Raw genomic sequence first — 18,096 nt, forward strand, 5'->3', positions numbered from 1 at the left:
TATGCAAATAGCAGGAGAATGAGGATAAAACCTGTTGTCCCAGGAATTCCACCATTTACACCAGAATTGCACCTGATTTAAGTTATGTTTGTAGAAGAGGGGTAAGTTACCTGCATGAGTGGCTGAGTTCACAGGTTTTGAATGTCTGCAAACTTTGTCTGAAGTCGCAACTTTGACTAAAACGATTACAAAAATATGTCTCAGCTTGCTGTTAAAATAATAGATAAGATTTACATTTATATAGCACCTTTCACAACCTCAGGATATCCCAAAGCGCTTTACAACCAATGAAGTACTTTTGAAGTGTAGTCACTGTTGTAATGTCGGAAACATGGCAGCCAATGTGCACACAGCAAGGTCCCACAAACAGCAATGAGATAACCAGGTTGTTATAATGGTGTTGGTTGAGGGATAAATACTGGCCAGGACACAAAAGAGCAAGAGAGTTCTCCACTTCGAGTAATGTCAAGGGATCTTTTACGTCCATCAGAGAGAGCAGACGAGGCCTCGGTTTAACGTCTCACCTGAAAGATGGCATCTCCGACACTGAAGTGTCAGCCTATGTTATGTGCTCAAGTCTTTGGAGTGGGACTGGAACCTCCAAGAACTACATAAATCAGATGTTATTTTCTTCCACTGTTGGTTGCATAGAAACTTGAAACAAAATGCTTTACGCTGAGCTGATATTACTAAGAATCACAGTTAAAGGTATGCTTGTTTATTATTTATCCCCAAAGAAGTTGTATACAAAGAAGCTACTAAAATATAGCTTTATAAAACTTTTTATTTTCTGAAAAAAGAACTTTGTGGGGAATGCCTGGCTGCTGTCAATTGTCAAATAGCCAACTAGTAACTATCCTCATGGGAAGGGGAAAAGAGAGGTAAGTGGGATTTCTTTGGAGTTAATGGGGGTAATTTTAACCGCCAAGGTCGGGTGGGTGGTTGTCAGGTGGGGGTTAAAAAAATTTTTAAATGGGGAACTCAACCCCAACCCTCCCACTTCCGATCTTAACTGAAGCAGGTTGGGGGCAGAGGGGGCACTAACCAGCTCTCCGGAGGTGGGCCCGGTATTCAAATATTTTAATGAGGCTGTATACCTAAGATTTTATCTTTATTCCTGATTTAACACTAGCCGGCCAGGTTTCCAGCTGAAGGAAGGGGAGAACAGCTGGATGGAACAAGAAGTGCCTTTCCAGCACTGCTTGTGGGCCAAGAGGAACAGGAGTGCTTCCCCCTGGCCAACAAGCTTAAACCACCCTGCGATCAGAGACCCTCATCGGCCGACCCGCTACACAACCTCCGACCAGACTCCAACCCCCCACCCCGATGTCCGTCTCACCTCCCCTAGATGTCAGACTCCACCCACCCCCAGCCCCCAGGTTTCCGACTCTTTCTCCCCCTCCCCTCCGATGCACCACTCACCTCCCTCCCTCCCTTAGTTCCCCAGCTGTGGCCTGGCGCCGCAGGCCTAACTCCCGACAGCCAGCCAGCTGTTCAATCCAGCTGGCTGCGGCCGGGAAACAGATTCAAAAAAATTTTAATTCAGCATTTTAACAACTTCTTTGTTGTATATAACCTCTTCGGGGACAAATGCTAAATTAAGCATACCTATAACTGCTATCCCACATAACCACCGTTACCAAACAGGAATTTCAATTAAAACTTTCTTGAGAAGAAATATAGCATTGCAAATAAAGGTATGGGATTTTTAAGCTATTTGGTTTCAACTTCCTAAATCAAAAAATATAACAGTCTAGTACCTAAAGCAGCATTCCAAGCGAAGAAACACAAATAGCCTAAACGGAAAGCATGATGGGTGTGTCTAAAGATTAGATGAACAATATACAAATCAACACATCCCTGCTACCACTTTACAGGAAACTACACTGTGAGATATCATACAAATCTTTTATTTTTTAAATGGGCTACTGGTGCTGTTAAAATGGTGGGCAAAGGAATTTGATATGAATGTTTTAAGTATTCATATGATAATATTACACAATGTAATTTCCAAGCCAAGACCACTACAAAGATCATCTACCATGAAACACTTTTCCTGCCTTTGTTTACTACATCCCAAAACAATTATCTGTACTTCCTTTTAGGGAATGAGACTTTGGCATAGTGGTAGCATTCCCACCCAAGTCAGAAGATGTTGGGTTTGAACCCCACTCCAGACAGCCACGGCAAGTGGAGACTAGAATATGGTCTCAAAATACTAGGTTGACATCCAGCAGGATACTTGCAACCGGACAGAGTGACCACTGCTTCAGTGGTCGCACTCCCGCCTCTGAGTCAGAAGGGTTGACTTTTACAAAATCACCAACTACAACGGTCATGGCAAACTAAAATGAAGCAAATAAGGAGCTGGGATTAAATTAAGGTTGTGTTTCCAAGTGATCATAATGTTAAACATTTTCAAAAAAAATGTTCACCAGTTTACTTTACCTTTGGGCCACTGGAGTAACAATAGGTTTGCATAAATTTTTATTTCAAAGTACAGTTTATAATAGGGTAAATTCAATGATCCCATGTTCCCAGTGCTTCGAGAGAATCGGCATTCCAGTGTTTATAGCTTATCTCCCATCAATACTCTCTTCAAGTGTGGTTCCCCACTGGAAACACACAATTTACCCCAATATATGTTTTTTGAAACACATTTGTTAGAGAATGTAAAATATATAGAGATACTAATGCAAGTTACAACAATGAAAGAATGTCAGATTGTATAAAATCAAAGCCAGACAAAATACAATGGTATTTAAAAGACTTCAGATGTTAAACCTCTTAAATACTCTCAAAAGGGCTTTGGCACACCTGTAAAGTTGTTACAGGTGCAGAAAGTAATCAAAAAGGCTAATGGTATGTTGGCCTTTATCTCAAGAGGGTTGGAATACAAAGGGGAGGAAGTTATGTTTCAGTTGTAGAGAGCTTTGATAAGAAACCCCATCAGGAGTATTGCGTTCAGTTCTGGGTACCTCGCCTCAGGAAGGATATATCAGTCTTAGTGGGGGGGGGTACAGTGTAGATTTACCAAAATGATACCAGGGCTAAAAGGGTTAAGTTATGATGACAGGTTGCTTAAACTTGGTATGCATTCTCTAGAGTTTATAAGATTGAGGAGTGATCTAATTGAACTGTTTAAAATTATGACAAGGTTTCAATAGAGTAGATGTAGAGAACCTATTTCCTGTGGCAGAAGAATCCAGAACAAGGGAGGCACAATCTTCAAATTAGAGCTCGGCCATTCTGGAGCAAAATCAGGAAGCACTTTTTCACCCAAAGGGAAGTGGAAATGTGGAACCCTCTCCCCAAAAGGCTGTGGATGCTAGGACAATTGAAATTTCAAGTCTGAGATCGACAGATTTTTATTAGGTAAGGGTATCAAGGGATATGGATCAACGGCAGGTAAATGGAGTTGAGGTGCAGATCAGCCATGATCCAATTAAACGGCAGAACAGGCTCAATGGGCTGAATGGCCTACTCCTGTTCCTATGTTAGGGAGAATGTTAATTTAGAAACACACAATGAAAAGACATCAGTCACATTGTAAGACTGTCACTCATGTCACCTGCTGATGACATTATGTTACCGAAAAATATTCTTGATTCATTCAAAACCAAGCAATTTTAATTTAGCTTCCAAATCCCATTATTCCCTGGTTATTTGTTCATCATGGGTTAAATATACTCTACCAGTATGTAATCAATTATTAGAGAGACAAAAACAAAAACTGTTAATCCTGAAATAACAAAGAGAGAATTTCCCCTCTCCACTTGGCTTCCTGACAGGACTGCAACCTCCACAATACCTTCAATTACTTTTCCATTGTATCCACTGGCTACTCTTCCTGACGCACTTTTCCATGCATCCATAGCAGATGCATCATATGACAATTCCCCTACCATTATCTCGCCAAACACTTAAGACAATAATTTACACACACTTCCTATAATCTAAAGATACAGTATACTGCTCGTGGTAGTATTAAGCCCATTAGCTACCTGCTTATAATAGTAGTTAACATAGCTGTACTCTTCACTTTTTCTTTTCCATGGCCTGTTTTGATCAGTCCTACAAAAGGGAAAACTTTTAACTAGTCCTTTCTCTTTTCACATACTGACAGACCTGCTGTGTAGTACCATAAATTTCTCTATATATTAGGGTTGCCAGTTCTGGTTGGACATATTCCTGGGGACGTGATCACGTGACATTTGACCGCATGTCATTTGGGATGGAGAGTGAGGCGAGTGAGATACCAAACCCTTATGATCTAGAGTTTGGGAGAGGAAAGGAATGAACTCTGGAGTAAGAACAAGAGCCTGAAAATCCCTGATGTTGCAAAAAGTTCAGAGATAAATGTACTATTCTATACCAGTAGTAAATACCAGCAGCTTGTGTGCTGGGTTGTAGGAGGACCATCTTTGCTCAAGTCATGTAGCCTCAGAATTAATCACTATTTCATTGTTCTTAAGCTTACTAAAGTAGTGGCTGAGGTCCCAGACTCTCAGGAATCTTCTACTTTATATATTATCACTCCACCCACGCTCCTTCCTCCAGATGCGCTTCTCTCAGTGAACCCAATCACGAAAGGCTAAGTGACAGGAAAAAGAGAGTAGTGGTGAACAATTGATTTTCGGACTGGAGGGAGGTGTACAGTGGTGCTCCCCAAGGGTCAGTGCTGGGACCACAGCTTTTCTTGATATATATTAGTGACTTGGACTTGGATGTAAAGAACAAAATTTCAAAATTTGCAGATAACACAAAACTTGGAAGGGTAGTAAACAGTGAGGAGGATAGTGATAGACTTCAAAAGGATATAGACATGCTGGTGGCATGGGCAAACACGTGGCAGATGAAATTTAATGTAGAAAAATGCGAAGTGATACATTTCGGTAAGAAGAACGAGGAGAGGCAATATAAACTAGAGGGCACAACTCTAAAAGGAGTACAGGAACAAAGAGATCTGGGGGTATTTGTGATCAAATCACTGAAGGTGGCAGGAAAGGTTGAGAAAGTGGTTAAAAAAGCATAAGGGATCTTGAGCTTTATAAATAGAGGCATAGGGCCCGATTTTACCAGGGGTGCGGGTTCTCGGCAGGTGGTCCATCGGGCGCGTGGAAAACGCGGCCAGTGAATTGAGTGCGTCCCGCCCGCGATCGCAGGATAATTGAGGTAATTACCCGGCCGTTACGGGTTCTCCGCTTCTCAACTGCGCGCCGGCGGCCTGCGCATGCACAGTGACGTCTGAGCGATGGTGGAGCTCTATTTAAAGGGGCAGTCCACCAATGCCCCTCCAGCTGCAAACAAGAGGTAGCACAACATGGAGCAACCCAGGGGTAAGGCTGCCCCACGATTCTCAGACCACGCACTCCAGCTGCTGCTGGACGGGGTAAGGAGGAGGAGGGAGACGCTGTTCCCCAGCGACGGAAGGAGGTGCCCTGGCTCCGCCACCAGGAAGGCATGGGAGGAGGTGACGGCGGAGGTCAGCAGCAGGGGCAACACCACCAGAACTTGGATCCAGTGTCGCAAGAAATTCAATGACCTCACCAGGTCCGGGAAAGTGAGTACACTAACGCACTCTCCCACACTCCGTCTTCCACATCACCTCAAACACCTCACAACCCCTTCTACACTGACACCACAGCGCTCCCGCAACAATCCTCACAGCCACTCAACTATCATCTTCACCTTGCCTGCACGTACCCACCGTCCCTGTCCCAACTCGACCACTACCACACACCCCAATCCCCATACAATGAGATGGGGATGTGGCACACGCATCCACCCCTCCATCTGCCACACGCTCAACCCACCCACACCAATGCTTGAAGCGTCTCACAATGCAATCCTGACTCAATTATGCATTGGTGCTTTGCCTTCACAGGAGAAGAGATGCAAGAACGCCCGGGAAAGGGCACGCACCGGAGGGGGCCGCCACACCAGGTGGTTCTGACGGACGCCGAGGTGGACGCGTTGGAGATTAGCCACACGCTACATTGCCTGTCCGTGGCGGATGGCGAGGCTGGGTCTGCAGAAACGTCCGGTAAGGGAAAGCTGACACTCAGCACTCATGATCACAAATGATCTTAGCATCACCTGGCATCTGCCGAACCGCAACATTTGTCCACATGCCTGATATTGCCCTCTGTTCTCTTGAAGGGCCGTCTGCGAGTGCAGTGTCCATTGAGGGTGATTCCTCAGAGGACATGCCGGTCTCTGAGGGTGCATCGTCACATATGAGCCAAGCATCCACCAGCGCAGATACACACACCTCGGTGGGTCCCCCCCTCAATTAGTTGGGATTGCACACGGTGAGTCACCGCGCACATGTGAGCATGAGCAGACCCTGGTGGCAGGGTCAGCCACGGAGGGTCCGCGTCGGTGGGAGCACTCGTCTCCAGGCTCTGCTCAGCCGGACCCAGATGCTGAACCCAGGGGGCCGCCAGTCAAAAGGAGAGTCGTCGAGGGGCACCAGCACATTGCCGAGTTACTGGGAGAGGTGCAACGCACACTCTCCACAATCGCGCAGAGGATGGAGGAGTCCAACTCCTGCATGAGGGCAATGGTGGCACAGGTACAGGAGGGTATCGCCGAGATAGTGTCGCAGGGACGTGAAGGCATCTCTGAGATAGTGCGGCGGGTAGGTGCGGGAATGTCTGCGGTGGAGGACAGGCTAGCCTCCCTCGAGCGTCACGCACAACTCAACATTGAGTCCATGCAGGCCCTGACAACGGCTGTTCGGATTCAGGGTGAGCAACATTCTGCCGCCATAAACAGGTTGACAGATACATTGGAGGTGGCCTTGCAAGATCTCACACAGGTCATCCAAACTGCCGTCCAGCAGGGTGGAAGGGGTGATGTTGGCCTAGGCCATGAGAGGGAAGATGGTGAATGGGGACATGGAAGTGGGGACGCTACTCAAGGTGCCCCCACGTCTCACCCGTTGCCCCCCTCAACCAGTGCCCGCAATGGTGCCTCCTCTCCAGGTGGCCGAGTCTGCCCCTGCACAGGTGCCCGAGAAGCAGTCTGTGGAGGTGCCCTCATGGGCACCGAAACCCAGGGGGCGTCGGACCAAAGCATCTACCCGGTCAGGGCACGAACAGGAGCAACCTGCCACTACCTCTGCTGGAGCCACAGGGGTAGCACCACGTAGGGGTTCCCGAAAACGTACGGCAAAGGTTTTTTGAACACAAAGGGAATGCACCAGGGTGTCTGACAAATTGTTATGTTTTTATTTTTAGTCCTTGAATGCACATACACAATAAACACAATTGTTCTCACCACTGCTGCCACCTCTTGTCCATTATTCTGCGGCTTGTGCAATAGGTCCCTTCCGTGCGCCTCATCATGACGACGAACACCTGGTCCCACCCATTGGGCATAATACAGTGGGTGCAGGAGTACTGGCACCACTCTTCTGTGGAGGGGGCTGGTATGGACCCTCGTCTGTGCACGTGATGAGATGTGAACGCCTCAGACAGTGTGATGTTAGGAGAACCGTTGGCATATGAGTGCCTCCCTGGCCTGACGAGCATCCAGGTGAGCCGGTGTTCGGCCCATGGGTCGTTCCTCCTCCTCTCGCTCGTACTCCTCCTCCTCCTCCTCCTCCTCATCAATGTGGGTGGCGGGTGTGCATGGGGCCTCCTCCAGCGGAACCCTTCTCTGTTGTGCCATGTTGTGCAGGGCACAGCAGACAACTATAATTCGTCCCACTCTGAGTGGCGTGTATTGGAGCGCTCCCCCAGAATGATCAAGGCACCTGAAGCACATCTTGAGCAGCCCTATAGCCTGCTCAATTGTAGATCTGGTAGCAATGTGGCTGTCATTGTATCGATGCTGCGGCTCGGTGATGGGGTTCCTCAGAGGTGTCATAAGCCACGTGTGCAGGAGATATCCCTTGTCGCCGAGGAGCCAGCCGTTGCCGGTGTTGGGTGCGTGGAAGAGGGGCGGGACGGTGGACTCCCTGAGGACGAAGGCATCGTGGCAGCTGCCAGGGTATCTGGCGCACACGTGTAGGAATCTCTGGCGGTGGTCACAAATGAGCTGGGCGTTCATGGAGTGATACCCCTTCCTGTTGATGAACAGCCCTGGCTCATGTGGAGGTGCCCGTATTGCTATGTGGGTGCAATCGATTACACCCTGCACCCGTGGGAAGCCAGCCACAGCATGGAATCCAACCGCCCTCTCCATCTGGCTGCGCTCATCCATGGCGAAGTTGATGTAGTGCGAGGCCCTGTGGAACAACCCATCGGTGACCTGCCTTACGCACTTGTGTGCAGACGACTGAGAGACCCCGGTGATGTCCCCGGTGGCACCCTGGAAGGATCCGAAGGCGAAGAAGTTGAGGGCAGTGGTGACTTTGACGGCGACGGGTAAGAAGATGCTGCTTGGTCCATCCGGGAGCAGCTCGTCATTAAGGAGGCTGCAGATGTCGGCGACTACCTGGCGAGTGACTCTGAGCCTCCGTATGCACTGCTGCTCAGAGAGGTCCATGAAGCTGAGCCTCGGTCTGTAGACCCTGTGCGGAGGGTAGTGCCTCCTGCGACGCATTTCTCTCTGCGGTTGCCCTCCCTCCTGCTGTGCAGGTGGATGTGCCACAGCACCGTGTTGTGGGGATCCACGTCTCTGAGGCGGACGGCGTGGACTGCGAGGCTGCTGGGGCTGGTGATGCTGTTCGTCCTCCGAGGATGTCAAGGCGGCCCCCATCTGGCAGGTGTAGGTCTGAGGGGTTGTGCACGGTAGGTAAGTGTGTACTCGCACCGGGGTTGCGGTTCCACGTCGGTGAATCTTCTTGCTTGGAGGAGGGTGGTGGAGGGCAGGCGTTGCCCTATGTTACGGAGTGTCCTCCTGCGTTGGTGAAGGCTTGCCCCCACCCCACCTGTGGAATGCACCTTGCCAGCTGCCACAGGCTGCTGGCTGCAACACGTCCGTTTGGAGTGAGTGTTTCCCCCAGTATGGGAAACAGTCTCAGTTCAAGGTAAAATCCCACCCTTCCTAATAAAACAGCTCAATCAGGTCAGTTAATGACCTGAAATAGCTAAATAAATACTCTCAAGTGGCATCCCGCTGGCTTTAATTGCCTGCGGGATTCCCACCAGCGGGGGCTGCGCGCGCACGCCGGCGCGTCAGCGGGGAACCCGGAAGTGGGCGGGATCCGGTCGGGCTCCTACATTTCACGATTTTCGAGGCCCCCCCCGCCGAGAACGCACCCAATAGCGGGTGCTAAAATCGGGCCCATAGAGTACAAAAGTATGGAAGTCATGATGAACCTTTATAAAACACTGGTTCGGCCACAACTGGAGTACTGTGTCCAGTTCTGGGCACTGCACTTCAGGAAAGATGTGACAGCCTTAGAGAGGGTGCAGAAGAGATTTACTGGAATGATTTCAGGGATGAGGGACTTTAGTTATGTGGATAGACTGGAGAAGCTGGGGTTGTTCTCCTTGGAACAGAGATGGTTGCAAGGAGATTTGATAGAGGTATTCAAAATCATGAAGGGTCTAGACAGAGTAGATAGAGAGAAAATGTTCCCATTGGCAGAAGGGTCAAGGACTAGAGGGCACAGATTTAAGTTGATTGGCAAAAGAAAAAGGTGACATGAGGAAAAACTATTTTACACAGTGAGTGGTTAGGATCTGGAATGCACTGCCCTCATGGCCTTCAAATGGGAACTGGATATGTACTTGAAAGGAAAAAATTTGCAGGGCTACGGGGAAAGGGCAGGGAGTGGGACTAGCTGGATTGCTCTTTCATGGAGCCGGCACGGACTCGATGGGCGTATGGCCTCCTTCCGTGCTGTAACCTTTCTATGATTCTACGAAACACTAATTTTTCAATCCGCAATTTCTTTCTTTCAATGGAGGCACACCCTACCCAGTGGCAGAATATACCTTCTCTCTATCAGAGGAATTCAGTACTCAGGCATAGCTGAGGCTTATTGCCAGAGAGGGGGTGTGCCCTAACCACGTGCTGTGTGGGCCAATGGACACAGCGGAGAGGTGCGTCCGGAACAGGAGATTATCAAGTGCCCATTTCAGGAGACTCCTGGGCAATCCAGGAGTTTTGGCAACCCCTAGCATATCTATAAACATTAAAAGTCTTGCATATACCACTCACTTCATGTAAGTGTCACATTACTTCCTGTAACACTTTCCCCAGCAAGCTTTATGGATAACACCCCTATTGTTATAAAAAGTCAATCATCTAACTCACAGTAAGAAATGCCACAGGAGATTTGTATTATACTGTACAAAATCCAGAGCTCTAATAATGAAAACAGATACAGATGGACTGATTGAGTTTGAGATCATGGTCTTTTTTCAATAGTTATGAACTGAAAAGGCTGGATGAATATCAAGAGTTTGAGAGATTGTGAGCGTGAGGATTGATGGTCAGTGCATATGCCCATCAGTGTTACTCATGGTTTCAATGTATGAAAGGAAAACCAGGTCAGTCTTATGTTGTAAGGGGGAAAAAAAACCTCATTAAGCCACCACATACATGATGCTTCATCTTTGAAAATGCAAGACAAAAGTACAGCAGGAGGAAAAAAAGACTTAATAGACCTTGGAGAAATGTCAAAAACAAAATTACAAATTACATAAAGCTGCCTGACCATGAATTAACCATTTGCCCTCAATGGAATAGATTTTCATCAAGTCTCATTTCCTTTAAAATAGAATGGATTTCTTTCTCATCTTCTGACAATAAATGCCAAGGAATAGCAATTTTTCTTTTGGTTTTACTTTAACTTCATGAAAACACTTTTTCAAGGATGTTTTGTCAATGAGAATTTTAGATCATTTTAGTAATTTTCCACGTCATACAGTTACAAACATAAAAATGGACAATATGCCACATTCCTCTTAGTAAATGAGTTATTTCAAACCTTAAGTTTTAAAAAAACACTCCAGAATAAACATATTCCATAGATAACTATTCCTTATTTTGAAAATTTAGGAGAAAAAATATTACATTACACACAAACTGTAACAGTTAAAAATATTTTAAGGTTCACAATTTTCTGTGCCAATTAGGCCTAATACAGTTTCCACTGAGCAAAAAATCCATTATATTAACAGGGCACAGATATTACATTGAGAGCATGGGTTTACTTCCCATTATATGTGTTTATTGTTTGAAGCTTGGCAGAAAAATATTCATGTTGCAATGTTTCCATAGCTGTCTTAGTTTATCTTTGAGATTTACTGACGTATCCGCACTAATGAAAATGAAAAGGTGGTGGGGCAGTGTACCAGTGCTGCACACCTTCCAACCTGAGAAAACCTATGCGGGTGAAGATGCAGTATTGTGCCAAAAGATGCAAAGCGTAGTTTAATTAGTTAGGGATTCAGAGATTGCTTTAGACCTCCGGCTTCGGATTGCCACAAACTCTTCACCGATTTCATTTGATACAAAATATACCAGTCAGCTAAGTAGTGATACAAGTGTATCTTTATAATTACATTTTTGCATCTGTATTGTCTATAATTTTCCATTGGTTCAGTGTCTGGAGTAGATTTCCTGAATGGGTATACCTGCTTAAGGAGCAGAAAACGAGCGTAATGAATTGGGAAAATGAACAGAAATCCAGCACACGAGATTTCAACTCATTTAATGCCACTTCAATTTGTCGATTGGGTTTTGTACAAACACCAAACACACTCATCATTTTGCAGATACTTAAATGAAAATTAGACCAAATGTTGTTATTTAATTGTACACTCAATTTCCTGGAGTTTACACCAGTATAACACTGTCATCTACTCGGCCATATAAAATGGGTGTCCTGGGCTGTTAAGGTATGCATTTTATGGAAATAAATAAACTTTAGTAACTTCAGACCTTAGCTTTAGCCACTTTTGCTGTTTCCATTTCAGACCTGCCTTAACCCCCTACTCCCTCAGCTGTTCACATGTTCTCTCAAATATCTGATTTATTTTATTATACCTCTTCTTATCATCTCATGTTAATTATCACCAGCAATTTAACCATCCCCTATTTTCCCTTTAAGAACTTTACAGATTATTCTACTTCCTCTCTTGTATGTGTGGATTTTTTCTCATTCCTTCTTCCTTTTTCTGTTCATCTATAATTTTTTCCAGTTCAAGGATTACATCTTTAGCATTGATTTGTCTGTGATAGGGTTGCCAACCATTCAGGATTCTCCTGGAGTCTCCAGGAATTAAAAATTAATCTCCAGAACACGACGGCAAACAACGAGGGAAAAAGTCATAAAATTGTATGTTTTCTCATTTTCTTTGAACACTTTAGTTATAAAAAATATTGGATTTGGGAAAAAGGCCCTTTGACTAACAGTCAAGAATCATCCAATCAGGAACAAAGGGGGTAATTTTACCACCCGCTATCGGGTGCGTTCTCGGCGGGGGGGCCCCCGAAAATCGGGGAATCCCGGAGCGGGACCGGATCCGGTCTTGATCCCGCCCACTTCCGGGTTCCCCACGGACGCGCCGGCGTGCGCGCGCAGCCCCCGCTGGTCGGAATCCCGCAGGCAATTAAAGCCAGCGGGATGCCACTCGACAGTATTTATTTAGGTATTTCAGGTCAATAACTGACCTGATTAAGGGATTATATGGGATTTTAGAACAAAGTGGGACTATTTCCCACACTGGGGGAAACACTCCCAGGTCAAATGGATGTGTTGCAGCTGTCAGCCTGTGGCAGCTGCAAAGGTCCATTTGACAGGTGGGGGGGGGGGGGGGGGGGGGGGGAGACCCTCACCCATTGCAGGAGGCCACTCTGTCACTTGGGACAAAGTTTGGCCTCCACCACCCCCCTCCTGACAGTCAAAGTCACCAACCTGCACACTTACCCCGGGGTCCAGAGACATGTACCTACCTTGCGGACCCCCTCAGATGTACATCTTCCGGATGGGGGCCACCGTAGCTGCAGTCATGACCTCCTCGGAGGGCGAACAGCATCACCAGCCTCGCCATCCACCTCTGACACGTGGAGCTCCACAACACAGTGCTGTGACACATCCACCTGCACAGCAGGAGGGAGGGCTACCGCAGAGAGAGATGCGTCGCAGAGGGCACTACCCTCGCCACAGGGTCCACAGACCGAGGCTCAGCCTCCTGGACCTCTGAGCAGCAGTGCACACGGAGGCTCAGAATCACTCGACATGTAGTCGTGGACATCTGCAGCCTCTTTCATGCCGAGCTGCTCCTGGCTGGCCCGAGCACCATCTTCTTACCTGTCGCTGTCAAAGTCACCACGGCCCTCAACAACTTCTCCTCTGCATCCTTCCAGGGTGCAACCGGGGACATCGCCGATGTCTCCCAGTCGTCTGCGCGGAAGAGCCCTGCAAATACACCTACACCCACTCTGCAGTGACACAATGGGTGGCATCAGTTGTGGCTCCTCATAGTGATCCTCAGGAGAGGGCATTATTGCACAAACCGGACAGGATTCGCGAAGACATGACAGTAGTGGTGCCAATATAATATGTAATGTGAGTTGTTCAGAAATTCAATGTAAGTAACACCCATGACAAACCCTCAAACACCCTTGTGCATCCCCTTCATGCTCACGACACGTTTGCCTTACGCTGCCTACCGCACATATGTGATGCATGCCCTGTGGCTGCAGCACAGGTAGTGGCAGGTTGAGTGAGGCTGGCCGTGAAAGAGATGCACGAGAGGGTAAGTATGAGATAGAGCCATGAGATTGTATGAGGATTGGGTTGAGTGGTAGTGGCGGGATGAGTACTGGCGAGGTGAGTAGGTGCAGGTAAGATGAGGATGAGGTTTGAGTGGGTATGAGGGGTGATGTGACAGAGTAGTGTTGGCAGTGCCGAAGGAGATGTGGGGTGGGGGCAGTGATGTGGCAGACGGAGTGTAGGGGAAAGACTACGTGTACTCACTTTGGCTGACCTACTGAGGTCATTGGAGCGCCTCCTGCACTGTATGCAGGTGGGCGATATGTTGGTGGCGCTGGTGACCTCCTCTGCCACCTCGAGCCAGGCCTTCCTGGTGGCAGAGGCAGGCCGCTTCCTCCCGCCCGCCGGGTGGAAGATCTCTGTCCTCCCCCTCCTCCTCACCCCATGTATTGATACCTGGAGTGAGGCATCATTAAACTGGGAGCAGCCTTCCCCCTGGGCTGCTCCATGCTGTAATTTTTGCGATTTGTTGTAGCATCTGTCAGTGGAGGACTGCCCCTTTAAATAGAGCACCTCCAGCTGACAGATCTTACTGCGCATGCGCAGCCCGCCCGACGCGCAGATCAGCGGTGGGGAACCCGGAGGAGCAGGTAAGTGGATCCAATTAATGGATTGTCTGCTACGATCGCGCGGGAAACTGACTAATTTCACCGGGCGCGTTACCCACGCGCCCGACAGCCCCCCCCCACCGAGAACCCGCAGCCCTGCTAACATCGGGCCCAAAGAATCTCTTCACTTTCCAGTTGCCATGGAAAGGCGATGTGCCCAGAGGATGGACATGTCGGGTGACCAATGGCGGAAACATGGGGGCGGGGCAGTCAGGTGATGAAACCTCCTGGAATACTTCCAACCAGAGTTGGCAACCCTATCCTATTCTCTCCATAGATGCTGACTGACCTGCTGAGTGTTTCCAGTATTTTTTCTGTTTTTATTTCTGGGTATCTCAATGTGATTTCCAGTGAGCCTAAGTCCAAAGCACAAAACTGTTAAGACACATCGCAAAGTCATAGGGGGTGATTTTAAGCCCCAAGAACGGGTAGGAGTTGAAAATAGTTGTTTTTTTGAGTCGCAACCACAAACTTTTCGGACTTTGCATTCCTAGTGGGAAGCCTGTACTTTTATGCACCGACCTTAAACCTGGAAATAAAGCCGGGTTGCGATCGCCACCCAAAAAACAACTATTTTCAACTCCCACCTGCCCCCAACCCACCCATTCCTGGGGTTTAAAATCACCCCCGTAGTCTCACTTAGAGGTGGTATAAGAATGACTGTTGTGGGAAGAGAAAAATATAATTCTAGTGCATTAGGAATGATTTTCTGAGGTTGGGACAAAGATACATTAATGGGAAAAGTAACTTTACTCTCATCTGGCAATGCTAAACCTAACATAGATATCACTGAGAATGGAAATATGGCTCACATTCATCACATTGACCAGCACAATTTTGTTTTAAGAAGCAAAAAACATTATGTAAGATTAGTGGAAAGTAAAAGGAATTGTAAAAAATTAGGGGCAGAGCTGAAATAGCCGGCTAAACATAAAAGGGCCGGTTTTCCTGCACCCTGCGAGGCCTGTTCGGCAAAGCACACAAAGTGTGCTCTGCCTCAACTGACCTGAACCCATCTGTATTCCAAGGTCAATTGCATAGGCTTGAGGAACAGCAGCTCCAGCCTTTAAATGGAAGTGATATGACCATTTCTTATGATGCAGCCAATGATTTCTATGGGAGTGATTTTAAACCCCAAGAATGGGTGGGTTGGGGGTGGATGGGAGTTGAAAATAGTTGTTTTTTGGGTCGCAACCGCAAAATTTTCGGACTTTGCATTCCCAGTGGGAAGCCTGTACTTTTACAGGCCGACGTTAAACCCGGAAGTAAAGCTGGGTTGCAGTCGCGACACAAAAAACAACTATTTTCAACTCCCACCCACCCCCACCCACCCGTTCTTGGGGTTTAAAATCACCCCATATGTCTCTGCAATTGAAGTCATAAACAAACTGAAGCAAAATCCTGCTTGCTGTTCATCCGCTAAGCTGGAGAAAACACCAAACGAGCCACTGATATCTGCAAGATTCCTTGGTGGTTTTCAATTTCACCAGGATTCCTTAGGAAACCACAGTGGCATTCTGGAACACTGAATCCTGGTCCCTAACCTGAGAAAGACAGCTCCAGGGTGAGTTAGCAATTTCATGTGCTGAACTCAAGGACCATTACCCTCCATGCCCTCTTTACCTACAGCAGCTTTTAAGATTTCACCACAAATACCATCCAAACCTGCCACTCTACCATTAGCTAGGCGACGCAGCATTCAGTCCATTACCGCCCAGCAAGCTGGCTCAATAATGCTTTCTATCTGCACACACCTTCCACCCACTTTGCCAACCTCCATGCAAATTGCATTCACTGGATGAAACACCAACTAAGCATTAATGCTCGCTCCTGATCCTTAGAATGCCATTGTGGATTTGCTGAAAAGCCACAAATTAGTCAGTCGTTGGCATTAAGCCGGAGGAACCTTTCTAGCCATGAATGACTGAAGACTTCAGTGGATGGAAAAATGATTTCGGATAATTTTTGTAAAATTACACACCCTTGCACATGAACACAATCCACTGATCCCACTGCATCTCTTTAATGTCTCTATTGGCTCAAGGCATGCTGCATCATAATTTACCGTTACAACATCCTTTGATTGCTCCGAAGTGGCTTCAACAACCACTTTAAAGTATCACTTCAAGCACCACTCTCCCTTCCCCAAAGAGCTCTCCTCGCCACCACAGTTACCTTAACTGGACCCTGCTTAGTGGATGAACAGCAAGCAGGATCTACCTTCAGTTTGTTTATGACTTCCGTTGCAGGGGCACGTAAATAATTGGCTGTATCATCTGCCAGTAAATCTGCCCTACTGTCAGTCATACAGACCAGGCTTTGTGTTGAAAATATCTTTCTTGTGCCAGAGTCCCTTGGGATGATCTCTCTTAGCACAAAGGCCATCAGCTACTCCAACTTGGCAGTCATTGCTTGTCACAAGGCCAGTATCTTTTGCAATACAGTTAGTCCACTGCAGCCCTAAATGTTGGAAGAGTTAGTTACTACGCTTCTTGTTTGGATCAAGACTGAATGAAGCAGTTTAACAATGCCCATGCTGTAAGAAAACATAAGAATGTCTTTTTGTGTGTGTTTTTGATAGAATGTAGTTGTTAATCACATGACTAAATTCAAGACTTTATAAATCAATCTCATTGTACATACAGGGTACTTTTAATCACAAAACTACTCTATTTATAATCTTTCTAAATACTATTCACAAACAATAAAAGTTTTAGCTAAAATCTGTCTGAAAAAGTTTGTACTGTTAAAATTTGTATAATTTTGTAATGATATCTCCACATTGAATGCCTTTACAACTTATTTCTGTACTCTCAAACGTCACAATATTACCTTAGACGTTCTGCTTTGTAGGAGGGAGTTTAAAGAAGGTTTGTTGTTTAATTATGCACTGGAGATTTTTTTAAACATGTGTGCAATAGTTCAGTGCAGGAACCTAGTGCTGAAAGCTGTACTGAAAATTGCCATGGAAACTGGACCTTTATTTAATGTGTGCATTCTAAGCATCTTTCTGCTGGTTATAAGTGTCACTATGATTTATAACTGAGTATGATTGCATTTAACGGTGAAGAAAATATAAAACTTAAAAGTAGATTCTATTACTATCATAAATAAATCACATCGAAATGATGCTTTAAATGGAAAAAGTGTCACCTACTGTAGAGATGAGCACAAAGAGTAAGGGATGCCAAAAACTATATGACAATCAAATTAATCTGCAATGAACATACATGCTAACAAGACAGAGTTGCATATGACCGCATGATGCCTTGTCAAAACAACATTCAATAGCTATTGTATTTGCCTTTCTGCTAAATTTTACATACCCAACAGGTGCTTCATGACTGCCTGGTTCTGGTCCCATAGACTATTGAATGTATTCCAACGTGACCTTCCATCTGGCAATGGGTTTTTCTTTATCCATCCACCACAGGCATATTGATAAAAGTCATTACACGGGTCCACTGTACGGTCCAGGGATTCTGTAATCTTAGCAGCGACCATGATGCAAGTTTCTGTCAGACAAATTTTACGTGAAGGATCTGCAAACAAAAATACATATAGACTTCACTTTCACAACACAAATTTATGAATGTAAAATGATAAATTAATCCTACATTTTTTGAGGTCTGGTCCTTTTTCCTGTGATGAAATTTTTAAACAGAACTAAAAAACTGTCCACATGAGCCACATGGAATGCACCATTCAACTCAGCTAAATTGGTTAGGATAGGCAGATAAGGATAAAACAAGTAAAAAAAGGTAAAATTTAACTTAAAATAATTAAAGTAAGGGAGAGAATAAG

The 18,096-nt window shown here is 46.3% G+C and overlaps 1 protein-coding gene across 4 annotated transcripts in view; it reads right to left on the reverse strand.

Moving 5' to 3' along the window:
• LOC137331439 (endothelin-converting enzyme 2-like) overlaps nt 1-18,096 on the reverse strand; it is a 183,184-nt gene that overhangs the window by 70,315 nt on the left and 94,773 nt on the right. For all 4 annotated transcript variants that reach the window (XM_067995226.1, XM_067995229.1, XM_067995228.1 and 1 more), the window contains exon 4: nt 17,619-17,834. In XM_067995226.1, coding sequence (XP_067851327.1) covers nt 17,619-17,834 — 216 coding nt within the window. The remainder of the gene's footprint in view (nt 1-17,618; nt 17,835-18,096) is intronic.

This window comes from Heptranchias perlo, chromosome 13 (genome assembly GCF_035084215.1).
Source record: "Heptranchias perlo isolate sHepPer1 chromosome 13, sHepPer1.hap1, whole genome shotgun sequence".
Classification (NCBI taxonomy): Eukaryota; Metazoa; Chordata; class Chondrichthyes; order Hexanchiformes; family Hexanchidae; genus Heptranchias; species Heptranchias perlo.